General features: G+C 38.4%; 1 protein-coding gene across 5 annotated transcripts; it reads right to left on the reverse strand.

Moving 5' to 3' along the window:
- Positions 1-4,695: 4,695 nt before the first annotated feature.
- LOC117985421 (transcriptional repressor protein YY1-like) lies at positions 4,696-18,567 on the reverse strand. Of its 5 annotated transcripts, none has more exons than XM_034972129.2 (12): positions 18,277-18,567; positions 16,350-16,467; positions 14,768-14,867; positions 12,460-12,571; positions 11,887-11,954; positions 10,961-11,092; positions 10,208-10,303; positions 9,353-9,454; positions 8,764-8,865; positions 7,407-7,527; positions 6,776-6,895; positions 4,696-6,022 (listed from the first exon to the last, which is right to left on the reverse strand). In XM_034972129.2, the coding sequence occupies exons 2-12, from the start codon at positions 16,437-16,439 to the stop codon at positions 5,890-5,892; spliced, it is 1,176 nt and encodes a 391-aa protein (XP_034828020.1). In that variant the 5' UTR covers positions 16,440-16,467; positions 18,277-18,567; the 3' UTR covers positions 4,696-5,889. The 5 variants fall into 5 exon arrangements, with proteins under 5 accessions (XP_034828020.1, XP_069357121.1, XP_034828021.1 ...); XM_069501020.1 differs by having other exon boundaries at positions 11,887-11,951; positions 16,350-16,479; XM_034972130.2 differs by having other exon boundaries at positions 16,350-16,479.
- Between the last annotated feature and the right edge of the window lie 396 nt (positions 18,568-18,963).

Genomic DNA, 18,963 nt, shown 5'->3' on the forward strand with positions numbered 1-18,963 from the left:
TCTCGTACTGCGTCAAAGTAAACAAAGTTTTGAGACCTACGGCTTAGCGTGTTTTGAACAACGTTTTTGCAATGACGCTTTCGTTATTTTAATGTCAATTTGTCTCTGGTTCAGTGATGCCAAATAAAAGATCAAATATTCTACTATAGGGAAAAACAATGCTACCAAAATTCTAAGCTGTTTTGGGTATTATTTTTACGTTCAAATCTCATTCCCAGTTTTGTCCCTATTCACACCCCGGTTCCTATTCACCCCGTTTTACGGTACGTACGAAGAAGCTTTGAGATCGGATACTTGTACACCAGACTATATTATTATTCAGTATTTAGTCTTTACTCTATGCACCAGACAACAAACACGGGCCGAGTTGCGAACCTCCTCCTTTTTAAAAAGTCGGAAATGTGCCGAATTTAATGAATTTGGGACCTTCCAGCAAGGACTCAGAATACATAATATGTAGTACAGGCCCTAATGTAGGTATCTATTGAAAGTTAACGTTAACTTTGCATAACTCGGCCAAAACTGTATGGAGATGCCATTTTTTAATTTATAGACTAGCGCTTGGCTGCAATCAGACCGTGATGTTGCAGCCTAAGATGCCTATTCACTCTTGACTTAAAGGTAGGTACTCATATTAAAATTGGAGGAGAAATCTGATACTGGAAGGGTGTTCCAAATCCTAACGGTTCGAATTAGGATTCCGTACCAAGGGTGTCAACGGGAGCCTATTAATAATAAGCCTCCGTTGCCCATACTCTGTCCATCCTGTCTATCAGCGGGCTGGATCTCGTGAACCTAGGCACCTAGAGTTGAAATTTTCAGAAATGTGTAATTGTTGGTAATTCTATTGCCGCTACCCTATGACAACAAAATTTTAAAAAGGCCGCCATCCAAAAAAAAAGTGTTTTTTAGGGTTCCGTACCTCAATAGGAAAAACGAAACCCTTCTACGATCACTTTGTTGTCTGTCTAAGGTACTTCCCATTGACCTAGAATCAAGGATTTTATAGCACAAGTAAATTAATAAATCCGAAAACCGTGAATTTGGGGTTACATCACGAAAAAAAATTAAAATGTGTTCATGAGCAGATAATTAGTATTCTAGTAGTAGTCAATTAAGATAACTATAGGTACCAAGTAGGCTATACCAAATGAAATGGTACCTGTACTTTCTAAAACAGATTATTTATTTTAATGCATAGTTTTTAGAGTACGGAACCCTCAGTGCGAGTCTGACTCGCACTTGGCCGGTTTTTGTACTATTGTACGGGTACGGTACGGTGCACTGCGGCTTGGTACGGTGCGGTACGCTGCGCGAAAGAGGACGATAAGACGTCTTTGTGAATCAATCTATAGGGAGAAAATCTGATCTTGTTTTCGCCGTTTTCCAAATCAATTTAATAGCTGAGAGACATAAAAAATAAAACTCCTTTTCATAAAAATGTTTAGTTTATTTTCGATTCCCAGATTGTTTTGTACAACCTTAAGAAATATTGCAATATTCGAAATTAATCTATAAACTTAAGAGTTGGAACACTCGAAAAAAAATATACATTAAACATTTTCAAACACAGCAATATTTCTCACATGGGAATTAAGTATGTATACGATATTTACATCAGTCATTATAAACGTAACGAAAGGCATCAAAACATTTTAAAGTAATAAAACAACTACTCGCACACTTAAAATTAATACCAGTTATCTATCTGACTTATCAGATAGGTTTCTACCTATTTATACATCTTGCACGAAAATATTTGCAACTATAGTTGGGTCATTACGAACGTGCGAACTGGGTCATAAATCATATTTATCAGATCTCTTCCTCGCACTTACAGGCTTTATGGAACTGGAACATGATGCTCTGGTGTTGCGTGTAACAGTAAAAAAAGGATTTGTCGATAGTCGATAACAAGTTAAAAGAGCGAGGAGAAACAATACAAAATTAGCTACCAGCTACCTGCAGGATGTCCCTTTAGCGATAACCACTTCTGCGGCATTCTCACTACCCTGTGATCGTAATGATTTATGACTCAATTCGCACGTTCATAATGGCTCAACTATATGAATTTTACCCACATGTTCATCCGTGCACTGGTAGTGAAGTGATAGCAACTGTTTTCATGCAAAACTAGGGGGCTAACATAATTTTGTAACAAATTCTCAAATGGACCCAGCCAGGAATCAAACCAGAGACCTCTCACAAATACACGCTGCTACACTATTATACCAGTCATCATAAAATACTTAAGTTTCGTGGTGTGAACTGTAAAAGGTTAAATTCTTTATGAGAATTATAAACTAAAGCTCAAGGCATATTGGGCGAAGCGAAGTGACGCGTCCCTTTTGATGCAACGCGACTTGTCATTTAGCTTCATCTTCAGTAAGGCTGAGATCTATAGTGTACTTTGATTTAGCTTAAGAGCTAAACCGAGACAGAATTTGGAAGAAATAATATTATATCTGTCCCATTTTCAGTTAATTCTAAGAAAAATCAAAGAACACTGCATGTACCATAGTAATTAATGTGAAGCTTAATAAAAAAGACTAGCAATCGCGCACCTCGGCTGGCGCCTTTGTGGAGAATCTGTTCCAAAAAAAATATAGAAATGCATATGTACATCTTTGTAGATTTTGCCCCTCTAATTTTAATACTGGTACTTTCAGGCTTCAAGTCAAGAGTGAATAGACATCTTCTATGCAAGCGCACTCCATCTTAGGCTGCATCATCACTTGCCAGCAAATCTAATTGTAGCCAAGCGCTAGTCTATATATTTTAAAAAAACTTTAAAAATGACGCGTTGCAGCGCTTCGATTAACATGCCTCGAACCTATAAGCAAGTAAACCCGAAATCGTAGACTGAATAAAAAAGCTAGACTAAAGTTCTGTGTAACCGCGACGGAGATAGCGACAGCCCGACGTAACGATGAATAACACGACAATTACCACTGTCACAGAATATGTAATATTGTTTAGTAGTCAATATTTGTATTAACCGATTAACAACATTTTGTATTAAACGTTTTTTATGTGAAAACAAGTAAATAACTAATGAGAAATACTATGATACCACGAATTCTCAAAGTATGTTTTGCAACTAAAGTTGTATTCCTTGAAAAAAATCGGTTACACGATAAGGGACAAAAAATAGGTTAGCTGCGTCTCTGTTTATCACATTAGTAACTTTATCTGTGCTCTCTTTTTAATGTGAATGAGAAAGCAAACGTTCCATTGTCTAGATTTTTTACTCCCGAAATAGAAAAAAAAAATCAATTTTGATAGAAATATTATCATCTACCTTCCTTTTACAAAACATTTCTCCCTTCAATTTAGAAAATATTTATCTATGGTTTACTCTATATTTTTGGCATATCTATACATAATGTACATCTTGTGTTGCAAATTCTACATGGCATGAATTACATTGATTTTCACTGACATGTATGATTTCAACAATTTGAAAAATAATAGTATGCAAGAGTAATTCTAAATAATTTGTTTATTTTAAAAGGTCAAAGTGAATTAATTAAGACAAAAATTCCAATAACTAAAAAATCAATTATCAAGAAGTACTCCTAATACATACAATTTCATTTTTATTCATTTAATGTAAAAAAGCGTATTTTTTATTCGTAACATTTGCGTCTACCAAAAATTATTTTTTACAGTACCATGTTACGAGCTAGTTTGGCGAGCATGGGTGTTTTGAATCGATAAAAATTGTCATGTTGTTTTTACCAAACCACTAAGGTAAGAAGAGGGTCATGGGTTAGTGACCCATGACCCTTCTTACATAAGACTAACCGTTAGTCTAATGCAATTATAACCGACCCTTTGTAACTCCGAAACTTTTTAATGGCTTTGAAGTTAATAATAAAGTTCAAAATCAATTACAGCTAGGGGCAGGAAATATTGCATAAAGCTTTAGAAAGAGATTTCGAATTTCGAAATTTTTTCGAGAAAAGCGTTTCGCCGGTAGGATGGTAACTAGCCACGGCCGAAGCCGACTAGACAGAGCAGACTAGACATTTAGAAATTATAAAATTCCAAACCCCTGCCAGGAACCGAATCGAACCCAGGACCTCCCACTAATAAGACCACAGCGCTTACCAGCGCGCGATTTCATTTTTATTAATATGTAGGCTCGCCGCCATTTAATTGTAAAGACATTGCTCATTGAACATCGCGTCATCGTCCCCACCGTCATTGTGAGATTATAAAATGAGATGCGCAGTGTGTCTCGAGACATTATTTGTTTGGCTTTGGCCAGAGTCGCTTCTCAGTGGATACTATGTGTGTCGTACTGTAGGTTTTATTATTATCATTGTCGTTGTGACCTAATGTGGTTTCAGTTGTTTGAAGTTATACTACTAGGTTGTGAAAGGTTGCTGTGAGTGTGTTTTGGCGATCTAGACAGGTTGTTTATCGGGTGAGTCCTTTTGTATCGTTCCAATTTGTATTAGACAAACGTGATCGTTGTAGTTGATGTTAATTGAACTAATTCTGGTGTGCTAGGTTAGCTGGTTGGTCTGGGGCCGGTATGGGGACATGGTGGAGCCGGTCGCTAGGTAGGGTTAGGTTTAGCTACGTTACGTTACGCTAGTGGTTTTCACGTGTGATAAGTGACTATTAAAATGATTGTAATTGAAATTACTACCTTCTGATGTCGGCCATCCCCCTTGTTCTCCGACAAATATTATAATTTCTTGAAAATTAATTTAATAGAATAATTGTCTATCCCTTTTTAAATCTACCAATAAAGACAGAAATTTCTTGACATACATTTTTGTTTGTCGACAAACGCATGTAGACTGCTAAACTAGACTGATAACAATTTTTATCAATCACCACCAACTAATCCACCATTTAATTCCTTGTACCTAATTTGCTGATAAAAAAGGAATAAACTATAAATTAAAATTGTCCATAATAATTAGGTTTCTAGCTAACACTATCTACATATCAAGACTGATATAAAACATCTGTACATTATATTACTCACTACTTAATCACAAGTCACTTTTCACTCGTTTCTGAAATATAAAAACTTGCAATATTTTTAATTGAGCCTTTAATCGGAGGTGCGGATTGAAATCCGAAAGGTTGGCTCAGTTCGAATCTTACCCATTGCTCTATTGTAGTGATAGTTTAGTGTATCCATAAACAAAATGTTGCATGTCGAACTGATTTAAAAAATAATTCTCTATAATGCGTAAAATATAACTTTGTATCAATTGCCATTGTCAAATCCATTAAAACACTCTCCGACCAACAGAGTTGTTCACATACGGAATCAATTGCTTAAGTGTGTGGTTATGTCAAGTTCTGTTAACCAGTTCAAGAATAGATTTGATAAACATTTGGTAAACTCCAAGCACTTCTGATATAGACACATCAGCGACAGCTGCTTAGTCTATTAAAAAAAAATTGTAAATAGTAGTAGTACTAGATAATTCACTTGAATCAGCTATAATTTTTATATTTCAAAAACTGAGTATCCTTCAAGTTTTAATTTTAAAACACTATCACTTTTAGTTGGTCACTTCACTTATGATTCACTGTACATTGGCGCCGATTCTGTTGTCTGTCTATAAACTAAATTTAGAGTATCTGCGTCTTTTTCAAAAACTCAAAATTTAAGTCCACGCTACAAATTTAAACAACAGGCTCGCGACTGGCAGCTAAAGTCACGAGATTTGACTGCTCTAAATTAAATTTGAAACTGTCAAACTGTCTCCGTCCTTTTTATATAACGTTAGTAAGAAGAGGATGCAAATACTCTAAAATTTAGTTGTGCTCAGAATCAGTACCACTGTTCACTTGTTCACTATCACATGTTCAACCATGTCTGTGACGCGCACGCAACGCACGCAACGCACGCACGTTTCACTCGTGGGTGTAGAAGATTAGCTGTGGGTTGGAGTCGTCGGGTGAGACCTCCAACTGGACGTATTGGGGTGTGTGCGTTCTCGCTGACTCGTAACTGGTGCCAGTACTCCTTGAGAGCGAGTTTCTTGATCTGGGGAAATGATAACAAGATTAAAACTGGAATCAACACATTCAAATTTAGTCATTGTGGCGGTTGCCATAGATGCAACTAGATGGCGCTATTCAATCGATAACATTTCATGACGTAGTCCCGAACAAATGTACCTCTGACAGTACTCGCACTTACGGAGTTTTTTGCTCTCTTTCTTTATAAAAAAGTTTCAAGACACAACCGTCGGCCCAGCTGGCGCTACCGAGCAAACCAACCGCTCGCTCGGTGGGAGATCTCCCTTTGGTACGGTCGAGCCTGCACACCGCTCCCGTACATCATCATTCGGCAGCAGCTATTAATAAGACTCTTCAACTGAAGCTGTCTCCATAGGCTCGATCGAAGGGTTTTCTTAATAATGGTGCAAACAATAAATACGCAGTGAAATAATGGTTATAGAGGCATGGCTAAGTGAATCGCCTTTAAGCAGTATCGAACGATCGGCGTTCGAAAAAGCAACATAATAACAGGATAAGGGCGATGTGCACTCATCCATGATTTTACGGATCCGTGAAAAAAAATACGAATAGAATGTACGTATTTGTATGACGGCCACTTCGAAGAATCACGGATACGAACCGAATACGGATGAGTGCACAAACACCCTTACTCTGAACTCTTAAACTGTATCTGGTAATAGTTAATACAAGAGCAGAGGAGAATATTGTTCGTCCTATACGGCTTTAAAACCCTCGTGATTAAAGAACTCTTTACTATGTGAGTTGGTATACTCACTTGGCTTTGGCGTGCGTGAGTATGTGCGACTTGAGGTTGGTGCTTTGCGCGAACTTCTTGTTGCAGCCGTCGAACGGACACACGTACGGCCGGTCGCCCGTGTGGATGCGCACGTGCGTTCTGAAGCATAAAAAATAAATAATCTTAGTTATTATATTTACCACAGTTAGTAATTGAGTAGAGTTAGTAACAATATTTCCTTATAATTATGTTAGTAATGTTAATATTAAATGAATATATTCCCATTCCCATTGGCGGTGTTCCCATTAGATTTCAACATAGGGTTATTCAAGGGGCAGACCAATAAATTCCTTAAAGGCCGGAAACGCATTGGTGGTTCCTCTGGTACTGCAAATGTTCATGGGCGGCGGAAATCACTCAACATCAGGTGACCCGCCTGCTCGTTTGCTCGCCATTTTCATTTATTTAAAAAAAAGGCCTGATGAAAATTTATAGGAGAAAAAAACTGAATCAAAATAGTAGCTTTCAATAGTGTTTACCTGAGATTGAAGTCCAGTGAGAACACTTGCCGCAACCTTCGAACGTGCCCTGGAATGGTTTCTCCTCCGTGTAAACTGATTTCGTTTTAACTTTGAGGGTTCGTGCCGCGAAGTATACAGCTCTTTCTTACCTGAGATTGAAGTCCAGTGAGAACCGCTTGCCGCAACCTTCGAACGTGCACTGGAATGGTTTCTCCCCCGTGTGAACTAACTGATGTCGTTTTAACTTTGAACTTTCTACAAACGCTTTACCTGAAAATGCAAAAAAATATTTTGTTTTTACACAAAATCGTAACTGCGAATAATCACTGCCCATATTTTAAATGTGAAAGTGTTTGTTTGTTGGTTTTTTGGTTTGTCCTTCAATTACGCCGCAGTGGAGCAACGGATTGACGTGATTTTTTGCATGGATATAGTTGAAGACCTGGAGAGTAACAGAAAGAAAGAAAGAACAGGCTACTTTTTATCCCAGAAAATCAAAGAGTTCCCTCAGAATTAAAAAAAAAAACTCAATCCACCCTGATTAAGTCGCAGACTTTAGCGAGTGGTAAGAAAAATACTCATCATCATCATCAACAGATAGACGTCCATAGCTGGACATAGGCGGGGACGTCTACACACGTCACGGTCTTGCGCAGCCTGAATTCAGCGGCTCCATGCGACTTACTTGATGTCGTCCATCCACCTAGTGGGAGGTCTTCCAACGTTGCGCTTTCCGGTGCGAGGTCGCCATTCCAGCACCCGGCGTCTGTCGGTTTTTCGAACTATGTGCCCCGTCCATTGCCACTTTAAATTCGCAACCCACTGAGCTCTGTTGGTTACTCTGGTTCTGCTACAGATCTTATTTATGATATCTCATTTCTATGCTACATGAATCATGTTGCATAGAAAAAAATACTGGTCCAATTATAGAAAACTAGATGATGCCCGCAACTTCGTCTGCGTGGATTTCGGTTTTTTTAAATCCTGTGGGAACTCTTTGATTTTCGGGATAAAAGTAGCCTATATCCTTCCCCGGGATGCAAGCTATCTCTGTACCAAATTTCGTCAAAATCCGTTGAACGGTTGAGCCGTGAAAGGGTAGCAGACAGACAGACAGACACACTTTCGCATTTATAATATTAGTATGGATTAATTTGGTGATTTTGGTGATTTGATCGATACCCGCATCACTGCAGTCCCATCGTGTCCATGACTCACGCAGTTGAGTTGAAATATCGGCAGATAAAAATCACCAAATTAGTCGTGGTATGTACCCGTTTTCTACAATACAATGTATCGTTAAACGAAATTAGCTTACGATCATTGGTTCAATAGCTCAACGGTTGAGGAGCAGACTGAATTCCAAAGGTCGGCGGTTCGAACCTCACCCGTTGCACTATTGTCGTACCTACTCCTAGCACAAGCTTTACGCTTAGTTGGAGGGGAGAGGGAAATATTAGTCCTGATTAGCATGGCTTCTTTAAAAAAAATATTATTGGAACTTACCACATTCGGCGCACACATGCACTCTGGGTCCGTGCGTGTGAAGGTGTTTCCTCATTGCTGAGTTGTCTCGGAACATTTTGGTACAGCCTTTGTGTGGACATGCTGAAAGTAGTAAAATCCCTTATTAATCCATACTTAATATTATAAATGCGAAAGTGTGTCCGTCTGTCTGTCTGTCTGCTAGCTTTTCACGACCCAACCGTTCAACCGATTTTGATGAAATTTGGTACAAAGTTAGCTTATATCCCGGGGAAGGACACATTTTACTTACTTTTTATCCCGAAAAATTAAAGAGTTCCCATGGGATTTTCAAAAAACTAAATCCACGCGGACGAAGTCGCGGGCATCATCTAGTTTATTATAAGACTAGCTTATGCCCGCGGCTTCGTCCGCGTGGACTACACAAATTTCAAACCCCTATTTTACCCCTTTAGAGATTGAATTTTCAAAAATCCTTTCTTAGCGGATGTCTACGTCATAATAGCATATGCATGCCAAATTTCAGCCTGATCCGTCCAGAGGTTGAGCTGTGCGTTGATAGATCAGTCAGTCAGCTTTCCCTTTTATATATAGTTAAGATAATATTTACCTATCGTTCTATCTGAGGATTCTGGCGACGGTTTCTTTAATCTGATTTTGTGTCCTGGACGAGCAAACTCTGCTAACTGCTTTGGGTCCGAAAGATCTAAGCCTGGAATATCATAAGTATTTAATTGATGATTATATCAATCACTACTCGTACTCACATAATAAATGCGAAAGTGTTTGTTTGTCCTTCAATCACGCCGCAACGGCCCAATGGATTGGCGTGATTTTTTGCATGAACATAGTTGCTACTTTTCATCCCGGAAAGTCAGAGTTCCCATGGGATTTTACAAACTTAAATCCACGCGGCCGAAGTCGCGCTAGCTAGTCAGCTAATATGTTCATATACATAGTCAAAATTCTATATCCATATTGCTATTATAAATGCAAGTGTGTCTGTCTGCTACCTTTTCAAGCCAAGATAGCTTCCATTCTAAAATCAAAGAGATCCCATAGGATTTTTAATTAAATAAATCATATACATGTATCATAATAACAGAGAGAGAACCGGCGCATGCCAGACCTTCGTTATTTTATAAAAGCTGAAAGTTTCTCTGCGTATTGTCCCCAACACTTTGGGAGATAACTGGTAATATATCTTCTATAATTCTTCAGAATACTATTTTGAAGAATTAGACTTTATACTTTGACGTAAGATTTTTTACACCTTTATTACCTGTTATCTACCAAAGCCACCATGTTCCAACCAAACGTTTCTCCCAGTGTTTGGGGACAATACTCAAAGGAAGCTTTGATAAAATAACGAAGGTCTGGCCTGTGCTGGCTCTTAGTCCATAATTATCATAATGTGTCTGTATTGATCTTTAGATTGCGGTAATTGCTACGCTTAAATCCTTACCTGGCATAGAGACCATAGTGTCATTTCCCAATACATTCTTCTTTCCTGTCATGTATTCTGTATAGTCAGGATCGGGTTCTGGATTTGATCCATCATCTGAAAGTAAAATACTGTCACAAAAACCTTTAAAATGCCACCACAGACTAGGGCTGTGGATATACCTGTAAGTTTTACTCACGTAAGTAGCTTACATGATTAACTTACGACAAAACTAACGTAAACACTCATTCACATTAATAAATTTGCTGTCAATTTGTTGTCAAATAATTACTTAAGCTATTTACGTGAGTAAAACTTACAGGTATAATTGCTGTAAAAAAAATATTATCCATATTATTATAAAATGCGAAAGTGTGCACAGTACGTGGCAGAAAATAATGTACAATGTCTCATTCTTCATGGCAGAGAAGAATGAGATTTTGGCTTTGTAGAGCGTTGTCTCTGTCACTCGTACCTTTGTGACGTTTTGTCGGTGTCAACGACAGAGACAACGCTCTACAAATCCGCTATCTCTTTCCAAAGGTCGATGTACATTATTTTCTGCCGCGTCCTGTATGTCTGTCTGTCTGCTAACTTTTAATGGTTCATCCATGGTCCTCAGAGATAGCTTGCATTTCGGGACTGGACATAAGCTACTTTTTCACACACACGCACGCACGCGCACAGACTCTCACACACGCACACACACACACACACACACACACAAACACGCACACACGCGCACAAAACATAGTTGGGTTAAAAAATCCTTACCATCATCCTCTCCCGTGGCCCACATAGTAACGGAAAATTCTCCTTCCATGGTTTTGATCTGGACCTGTTTCTGTTCCCATCTGCGCGCGGTGCGACCCGTATTGCCTTCCATAAGGCCCATGGGAACTTCCCCTGAAAAAAATAATTTTTTAAATTAATTTTTAGGGTTCTGTATTTACAGAGAAAGAAAAGAACCTTTATAGGATCACTTCGTTGTCTGTATATCGGTCTGTTGTGTATATCAAGACCCATTAAGGGAATCAAGATCTATATAGGGTACTTCCCGTTGACTTAGAATGATGAAAGGCAGGTAGCAATGTTTGATATCTAAATATATAAAAGGAAAGGTGACTGACTGACTGATCTATCAACGCACAGCTCAAACTACTGGACGGATTGGGCTGAAATTTGGCAACTTTGGCTATCTGCATGCCAAATTTATAAAGGATTTTTGAACATTCAACCCCTAAGGAGGTGAATTAGGGGTTTGAAATTAGTGTAGTCCACGCGGACAAAGTCGCGAGCATAAGCTGGTCACAACTTGCACAAGCTTAACGCTTAGTTGGAGAGGAAAGGGGAATATTAGTCATTTAACATCAGTACCCTTATTATAAATGCGAAAGTGTGTTTGTTTGTTGGTTTATTGGTTTGTTGGTTTGTCGTTCAATCACGTCGCAACGGTGCAACGGATTGACGTGATTTTTTGCATGGGTATAGATAAAGAGACCTGCAAAGTGACATAGGCTACTTTTTATCCCGGAAAATAAAAGAGTTCCCACGGGATTTTAAAAAACCTAATTCCACGCAGACGAAGTCGCGGGCATCAGCTAGTGGCTAATATTCTTTAAAAAAAAACTGAAACTTGAAATCTACTTTTTCCATCAGATTTTTCAGATCAGATATAACTTTTATTTTATCACACTCACCGATAGGCATGAGGTGTTGTACGTTGCTAGCGTGACCAACGTTCAAGCGAGGTCTGCCGCGACCTCTTCTGAAACAAACGGGAATTAAGTCATCATAATGGTGATGATGGTGTAGTTTTTAGCGTTCCGTACCTCAATAGGAAACAAAGGAACCCTTATAGGATCACTTTATTGTCTGTCTGTCCATCTGTCCATCATGTCTCTCAAGAAAACCTGTAGGGTATACTTTCTGTTGACCTAGAATCATGTGGTAGGTAGATAGGTCTCATAGCAAAAGTATAGGAAAAATCCGAAAATCGTGAATTTGTGGTGGTGAATATGGAAAAAAAATGTGTTCACGAGAAAATTTATTCACTAAATCACAATTATATGGCGCATAGTCCGTCATTACCTTGCAGTGCTCAACATAAAACTGTTAGATATAATATCTTGTACGATGTTACGGAACCCTTCGTGTGTGAGTCCGACTCGTACTTGATCGGTTTTTTTTTTCAAACATGTCGTTAGATATGAGAATATTAACACTGAAACGGCAGGATCACCGCCGACGTCAATATAACTTTGTAATGGTACCTGCTGGTGGAGGGCGGCATGTGGTAGACGGGGTCGTAGGGCGGGTGCAGCGGGTCGTCGCTTGGTATGCCCGGCAGGATCACCTCCTCGCTGCCCACTGAAATCGTGAAATCTGTCAGCACCGCCGACGTTAATATAACTTTCGGCTGTATAAACTATTTTAAATTATTGACTACTAGCTGATCCACTCATCAATTTTCTAAACTCCACCCGAACGAAGCCGGGGTGGCCCGGCTTCGTTCGGGTGGAGTTTAGAAAATTGAGGGGGAGGTTGAATTAAATTTTTCTTTCCGTAAGAACCATCCTTGTACTTCAAGGAATATTATAAAAAAAGGATTAGCGAAATCGGTTCAGCTGTTCCCGAGATTTATTTAGTGATTCATTTTTATATTATAGATTTAGCTTCACCATTATAGTAGTTTAGTATGTACACTATATTAGTTACGGAAACGTGGGACAGTTAGTCTCGTCCACAAACTAAAAGTTGCTCAGCGCGCTATGGAGCGAGCTATGTTGGGTATCAATATAACTCTCAGGGATAAAATCCGGAACGAGGAAATTCGCAGAAGAACAAAAGTGACCGACATAGCTCAAAGGATTAGCAAGCTGAACTGGCAATGGGCAGGTCATGTCTGTCGCAGAACCGATGGCCGATGGGGCAAACGTGTTCGGAGTGGAAACCGCGTACCGGTAAGAGCAGTGTGGGACGACCTACAGCCCGCTGGACCGATGACCTGAAGAAGGTGGTGGGGAGCGGACGAATGAGGAAGGCGAAGGACCGTGTTTGGTGGCGCGCTCTTGGAAAGGCCTATGTCCAGCAGTGAACGCAAACAGGCTAATGGATTGGATTGGATTAGTTACACCAATGTTGTAGAAATCTTTTTTTTGAATGGCGCAAAAATATCTCAGCCAATCAGCGCGCGTCCGTCTGCTATTGGTTGCTACCTATGCGCCATGTTTTTTTACGCGGAAATCATGAACGAGATAGCACGTGTCTCTGTTGTTCTGTGTTTTATATACCTTTACATTTTTTCTTATCAGTATTTTAGAAACCTCATGTGGTTAGTAAGTAATTACATTAGTAAGTAAGTAAGATTAAAAGTTAATGTTAGTGCGTTAAGTCTGGGATGGACCCTATAATCTCGGTGAAAGCTTCCTCCAGAAAGTTCTTGTAACTCAAGTGAACAGTATGAATTTTTCTATAAAAGCTCATTATTTTTGAAGTAAGAAATATGGAAATTGGTGTTTTCTATGGATAAATATGGAATTGAATTCGCGATTTTAAGGTCATAGGTCATTAGAGCCCCCCGGCACACGACCTGCACTGCCTTGTTTGTGACAACTGACATTTTTGTATTCACTCCCCCACACTATGGAGTAGACGAGAAAAAAATTCATCCCCACTTTACATGTAGGGGAGCTACCCAAAAAAAAAAATGCGTATCACAATTTTACTCCACCACTTTGTCAGCGTGATTAATATTTATACCCATGCCAAATTACAGATTTCTAGCACGTCTCTGAGGTTAACCGAGGACAGACGGACGGACAGACATGGCGAAACTATAAGGGTTCCTTGTTTACTACTAAAAATGCCGAACTTTCATAGAAAAATTCTTTCTTATAGTTCTCCTAAGCAATGAGTAGTCATAAAGGAAAATTTCAGACTTCTAATGTTACCAGTTTCCAAAAATGCTTATCAGCCTGTGCCAGAGTATTAGTTGTATCAGTGTCGATGTTAAAGATAAACCGGCACCTTAGTATGGAAACCATACCTACGGCGGCGGACACAAGCGAAATTAAGTATGTATTAGATAGTATTAGTCCCGCAAATTGCTATTGCGCTGGAACCACGTCTCATTTACATCGAAATCACGTCATTTGATGCATATTCAGAACCTCAATAGTTCAACGGGTAAAAGAGTTGACTGAAAACCGAAAGGTTGACGGTTCAAACCCCGCCCGTTGCACCAATGATTGTCGTACATACTCCTAGCACAAGCTTGACGCTTAGTTGGAGAGGAAAGGGGAATATTAGTCATTTAACATGGCTAATATTTAAAAAAAAAATTAAGTAAAAATATACTATCGGCTCGAAACTTCAGTCTAGTGCTGTCGTTACTAAAATGGCGGCCACGCGCTTTAGCAATTTGCGGGACTTAAATAGTGTACTTACACTAATTTGGTTCATGTCCGCCACTTTTGGCAAAGCAGGTCAAGTATGCCCATTTACCTTTATTAGATTTTGCATGAAAATGTTAAACCTTTGAAAGAAAAGCTTAAAACATATTGAGCACAATGTTTTTACCTTCCTCCAAGTGCTGCATACCGATCACTTGCTCCTCAACTTCCTCGTACTGGTCATCTGTTATATACTCTTCGTACTGCACCGTCTCTATTTCCTCATACTGTAACAATGATCAGTACCCATATTATAAATGTGTGTTAGTTTGTTGATTGGTTTGTCTTCCAATCACGTCGTAAAAGAGCAACGGATCGTGATTTTTCGCATGGGTATAGTTAAAGACCTGGAGAGTGACATAGGCTATTTTTTATCCCGGAAAATCAAAGAGTTCCCAAGGGAATTTTAAAAAGCTAATTCCGCGCGGACATCAGCTAGTGATGAATAAAACAAATATTTGATATAAGTCCCGCAAATTGCTATTGCGGTGGAACCATGTCTCAGTAACATCGAAATTACGTCATTTTGACGTCAGCCGAAATAAAAACATATCATCAGCTTCAGTCTAGTGCTGACGTCACTAAAATGGCGGCCACGCGCTTTAGCAATTTGCGGGACTTATAACAATGAATTGATTAAAAATGAATGTCCTATTTATAAACTTATTTATCAGCCTATGTTTGTATATAAGTGACGTAGTATATGTAAAACAGCTGATGCCCGCGACTTCGTACGCGTGGAATTCGATTTTTTAAAAATCCCGTGGGAACTCTTTGATTTTCCGGGATAAAAAGTAGCCTATGTCACTCTCCAGGTCTTTATCTATACCCATGCAAAAATCACGTCAATCCGTTGCACCGTTACGACGTGATTGAAGGACAAACCAACAAACAAACACACTTTCGCATTTATATAAGGGTGAGGATATATGTATTGTATGTGTGCCAAATAAAATAAAATAAAAAAATAAATAAAAACTTATTGCGCAGGCATGTTCAGGCTGCAATGCTAGACGTGACTGCTTAGCGCGTTTCCACAGTTGCCATGTCGGTTTTCCGAAACTGACACCAGAGTCCTGACGCGGCAGAAATCGTGGAAACGCGAGCACCGTCCACGAGGACTACGCATCACAATAATCTTTCTTAAATATATAAAAGGAAAAGGTGACTGACTGACTGACTGATCTATCAACACACAGCTCAAACTACTGGGCGGATCTCGCTGAAATTTGGCATGCAGATAGCTATTATGACGTAGACATCCGCTAAGAAAGGATTTTTTTTTTAAATTCAACCCCTAAGGGGGCAAAATAGGGCTTCGAAATTTGAGTAGTCCACGAGGACGAAGTAAGCTCTCTTTGTGTGTTCTATCGCCTCTATAATGGGAAGTGCTCTGAAGAGTTGTTTGATCTCATTCCATCCCCCTTTTTATACAACCGCACCACACGCCACCGCAAACAATTTCACCCTGACCATCTGGGTATCTGTTCCACGCACATGCATACTGTGGAATCAACTCCCTTCCGCGGCGTTCCCATTAGATTACAACATGGGGTTATTCAAGGGGAATTCCTGAAAGGTGGCAACACATTGCCGGTTTCTCTGGTACTGCAAATGTTCATGGGCAGCGGTAATCACTTAACATCAGGTGACTCGAATGCTTGTTTGCTCACCATTTTTATAAAAAAAACCTTAATAATATGCATTACCTTAACTCCAACCTGGTCATCTCCATCTATTTCTGCCATACCACCGTGTGAGCCTATCTCCACCTCACACATTATCTCTTGGTTCATCATCTTGACCTAACTTGAGGCCTGAGCCTATCTCTGCCCCTATCTGTAAAAGTACAATAGTAAAAATCCATACTTCCATACTAATATTATAAATGCGAAAGTGTGTCTGTCTGTCTGCTAGCTTTTCACAGCTCAACCATTCAACCGATTTTGACGAAATTTGGTACAGAGATAGCTTGCATCCCGGGGAAGGACATAGGCTACTTTTTATCCCAGAAAATCAAAGAGTTCCCACTGGATTTTTAAAAACCTGAATCCACACAGATGAAGTTGGGGGTATCATCTAGTAATGACTATAATTTTTTAAGGAGCTGGCAAATAAAATGGTGTAATTGCATGATATAAAATTTTACAAGAACAATATATAATTAATAATTATAATTTTGATTGAAATCACAAACTTTGGACGCAGTTTCCCAGTCCCAGTTTGGGACTGTTTTTCTTGGAAATTAATTAGAGTTTGTGTTCAGTGATCAAAATCATGAATTTAGAAGTCAATTTCAGCACAATTCAGTAGGCTAAAATATGTGGATTATTGAAAAAAGTATTTTGATCAAGAGTGTACCTAATTACACTGTTTTGTTCAATTATTGGAATAGCAAAATACACCAAGCGAGTAAACCTAAGTGATTGAAAAAAACCCTAAATTATTGTTTGTTTGAGATAAATTATTCCAACTATTATCTAACTACAGTTATTTGAAATGCCAGTAAATGTAATTAAGGCCTGTATAATTTAATTGGCATGTTTAATTGTCTGAATAATTTTAATATGATGACCATTATAGTTTCAGTGCCTTTTTCCGAGCCAACTTTTAAGAGTTAATTTGAATTTCAAGTATGCTTATGAATTTCAAATATGATTTATGAAAATATTTTTATAGTATTACCCTCTAACAAATAAACCTGGAATAGCGGTGGAATAGTTATACTCTGTTTTGTCTTTCTCTGTCATCAGTAATTTGACATTTGAAGGAAAAAGACAAAACAGAGTATAACTATTCCACCGCTATTCCAGGTTTATTTGTTAGAGGGTTAGAATTTTTATTTCGAAATTTGAATTAAAAATTGAATTTTCAATTCAAAAGTATAGACAATTATATTTTCCTACATATACAGCTGTTGTAAAATTTGTGGGTGTTTAGAAAAATTTAATCATATGCTTTGAGCGTAGCAAAAAAAATTCTAAGTCTATGAATTTAATAACTTTTCAAGATCCAATGTGGAGAAAATATTATATCTCTGTAAAGTGTAGGGTCTGTGCCTGTCATATTAAAAAAAAATACTTACTGTCACTTTTTGTTTACAAAGTAAGTTGACTTTAAATTTGCGTTCACAATAATCATCATTAATGAACTTTATTACAAGTTTACTCGTTATTTTTAGATTACGGCTTTGCAAATAACGGTAAACAGCTACCTATACAGTATGTTTTGGATGTCGATAAGCGCGAATGGGCGTCACACATTCCGAACTAGTTTTGCTGTAACCAAGTGTTTATATCAAGTTTCAAATCAGCTCACATGCTTAATTAATTTATGAAGTCCTTCAACGCGCCCTATTGCTGCTTATAATAATGAATATACTGGAAAGAACGCAGAATAATTATTTAAGTACATTTGGTTGGTTAGTTGACATAGAGACCGGCCGGGTACACGAACGATTTTTTCCAACAATTATATAAAACGACCACGCCAATCTTTCACAAGACCAACCTCCGATGTTTGACCTTCATTTCTACTGCCCCTTGGACTCGTCTTTGGGTGTAAATACACAGAAATTGGGAAACACTTGTTACAATGTGTCAAAAAGTATGATTGTTTTTGGTGGAAATAGTTTACCTTTATTTAGATTATAACAAAAGCTGCACGGCCCCTGGAGTCAAATATGGATTCTTGCGTAGGCACGAATTTTTTCCCAGCAATTTTCACTGCAAACCATGGCACACACTTAAGTGAAAAAAAGTTCGATATTTAGTGTTCAAAAATATTTGAAATTTACGCGAAAATGTTTATAAAATATGTCCGACTAAACATGGCGTCCAAAGATGTCCGACCAATTTCAATATGGCGACGCAAAATGGACGCCCGCTCCCATTGCCGAAACTCCGTCAAAAGAAAAACTAAAAAGCAGCAACACCCAGAACTTCGAAAAAAATATTGTCGAACGTTGCCATCTAATAAAAACATTTTATTTTGGTTTGACATTAAATTAAAACAAAATTATGAAATCAATTATAATTAACTGTCTCCAAATTATTTATTAAATATATTTAATTTGAAAACAATTTAATAAGAGAGTACATAAAATAGCTGTTAGCGCCATCTTATGTAGCGTCTCGGTACTAATACAAAAATTTGTGTTGGAAGCCATGGTATCCGTGGTGTCCATATTATTTTGCTGGTGCATATTTCGCAGGTAAACTAAAATATCACGTCTAAATCTATTGCTATCCCTTTCATAATGTTGCTTGCGGAAAAGGAAAGCACTAGATTTAGACCTGTTAATTTAGTTTAGTTTAGAGATTG

Source organism: Maniola hyperantus, chromosome 9 (assembly GCF_902806685.2).
Source record: "Maniola hyperantus chromosome 9, iAphHyp1.2, whole genome shotgun sequence".
Lineage (NCBI taxonomy): Eukaryota > Metazoa > Arthropoda > Insecta > Lepidoptera > Nymphalidae > Maniola > Maniola hyperantus.

Bases quoted from the DNA above. Each gene is read 5' to 3' on its own strand.
- LOC117985421 (XM_034972129.2), bottom strand. From the start codon at position 16,439: ATGATGAACCAAGAGATAATGTGTGAGGTGGAGATAGGCTCACACGGT. The intron at 14,868-16,349 runs GTAATGCATATT...TCATTGTTACAG, and splicing joins ATGACCAGGTTGGAGTTAAG to TATGAGGAAATAGAGACGGT. The intron at 6,896-7,406 runs GTAAGAAAGAGC...TTTATGCTTCAG, and splicing joins TCACTGGACTTCAATCTCAG to AACGCACGTGCGCATCCACA.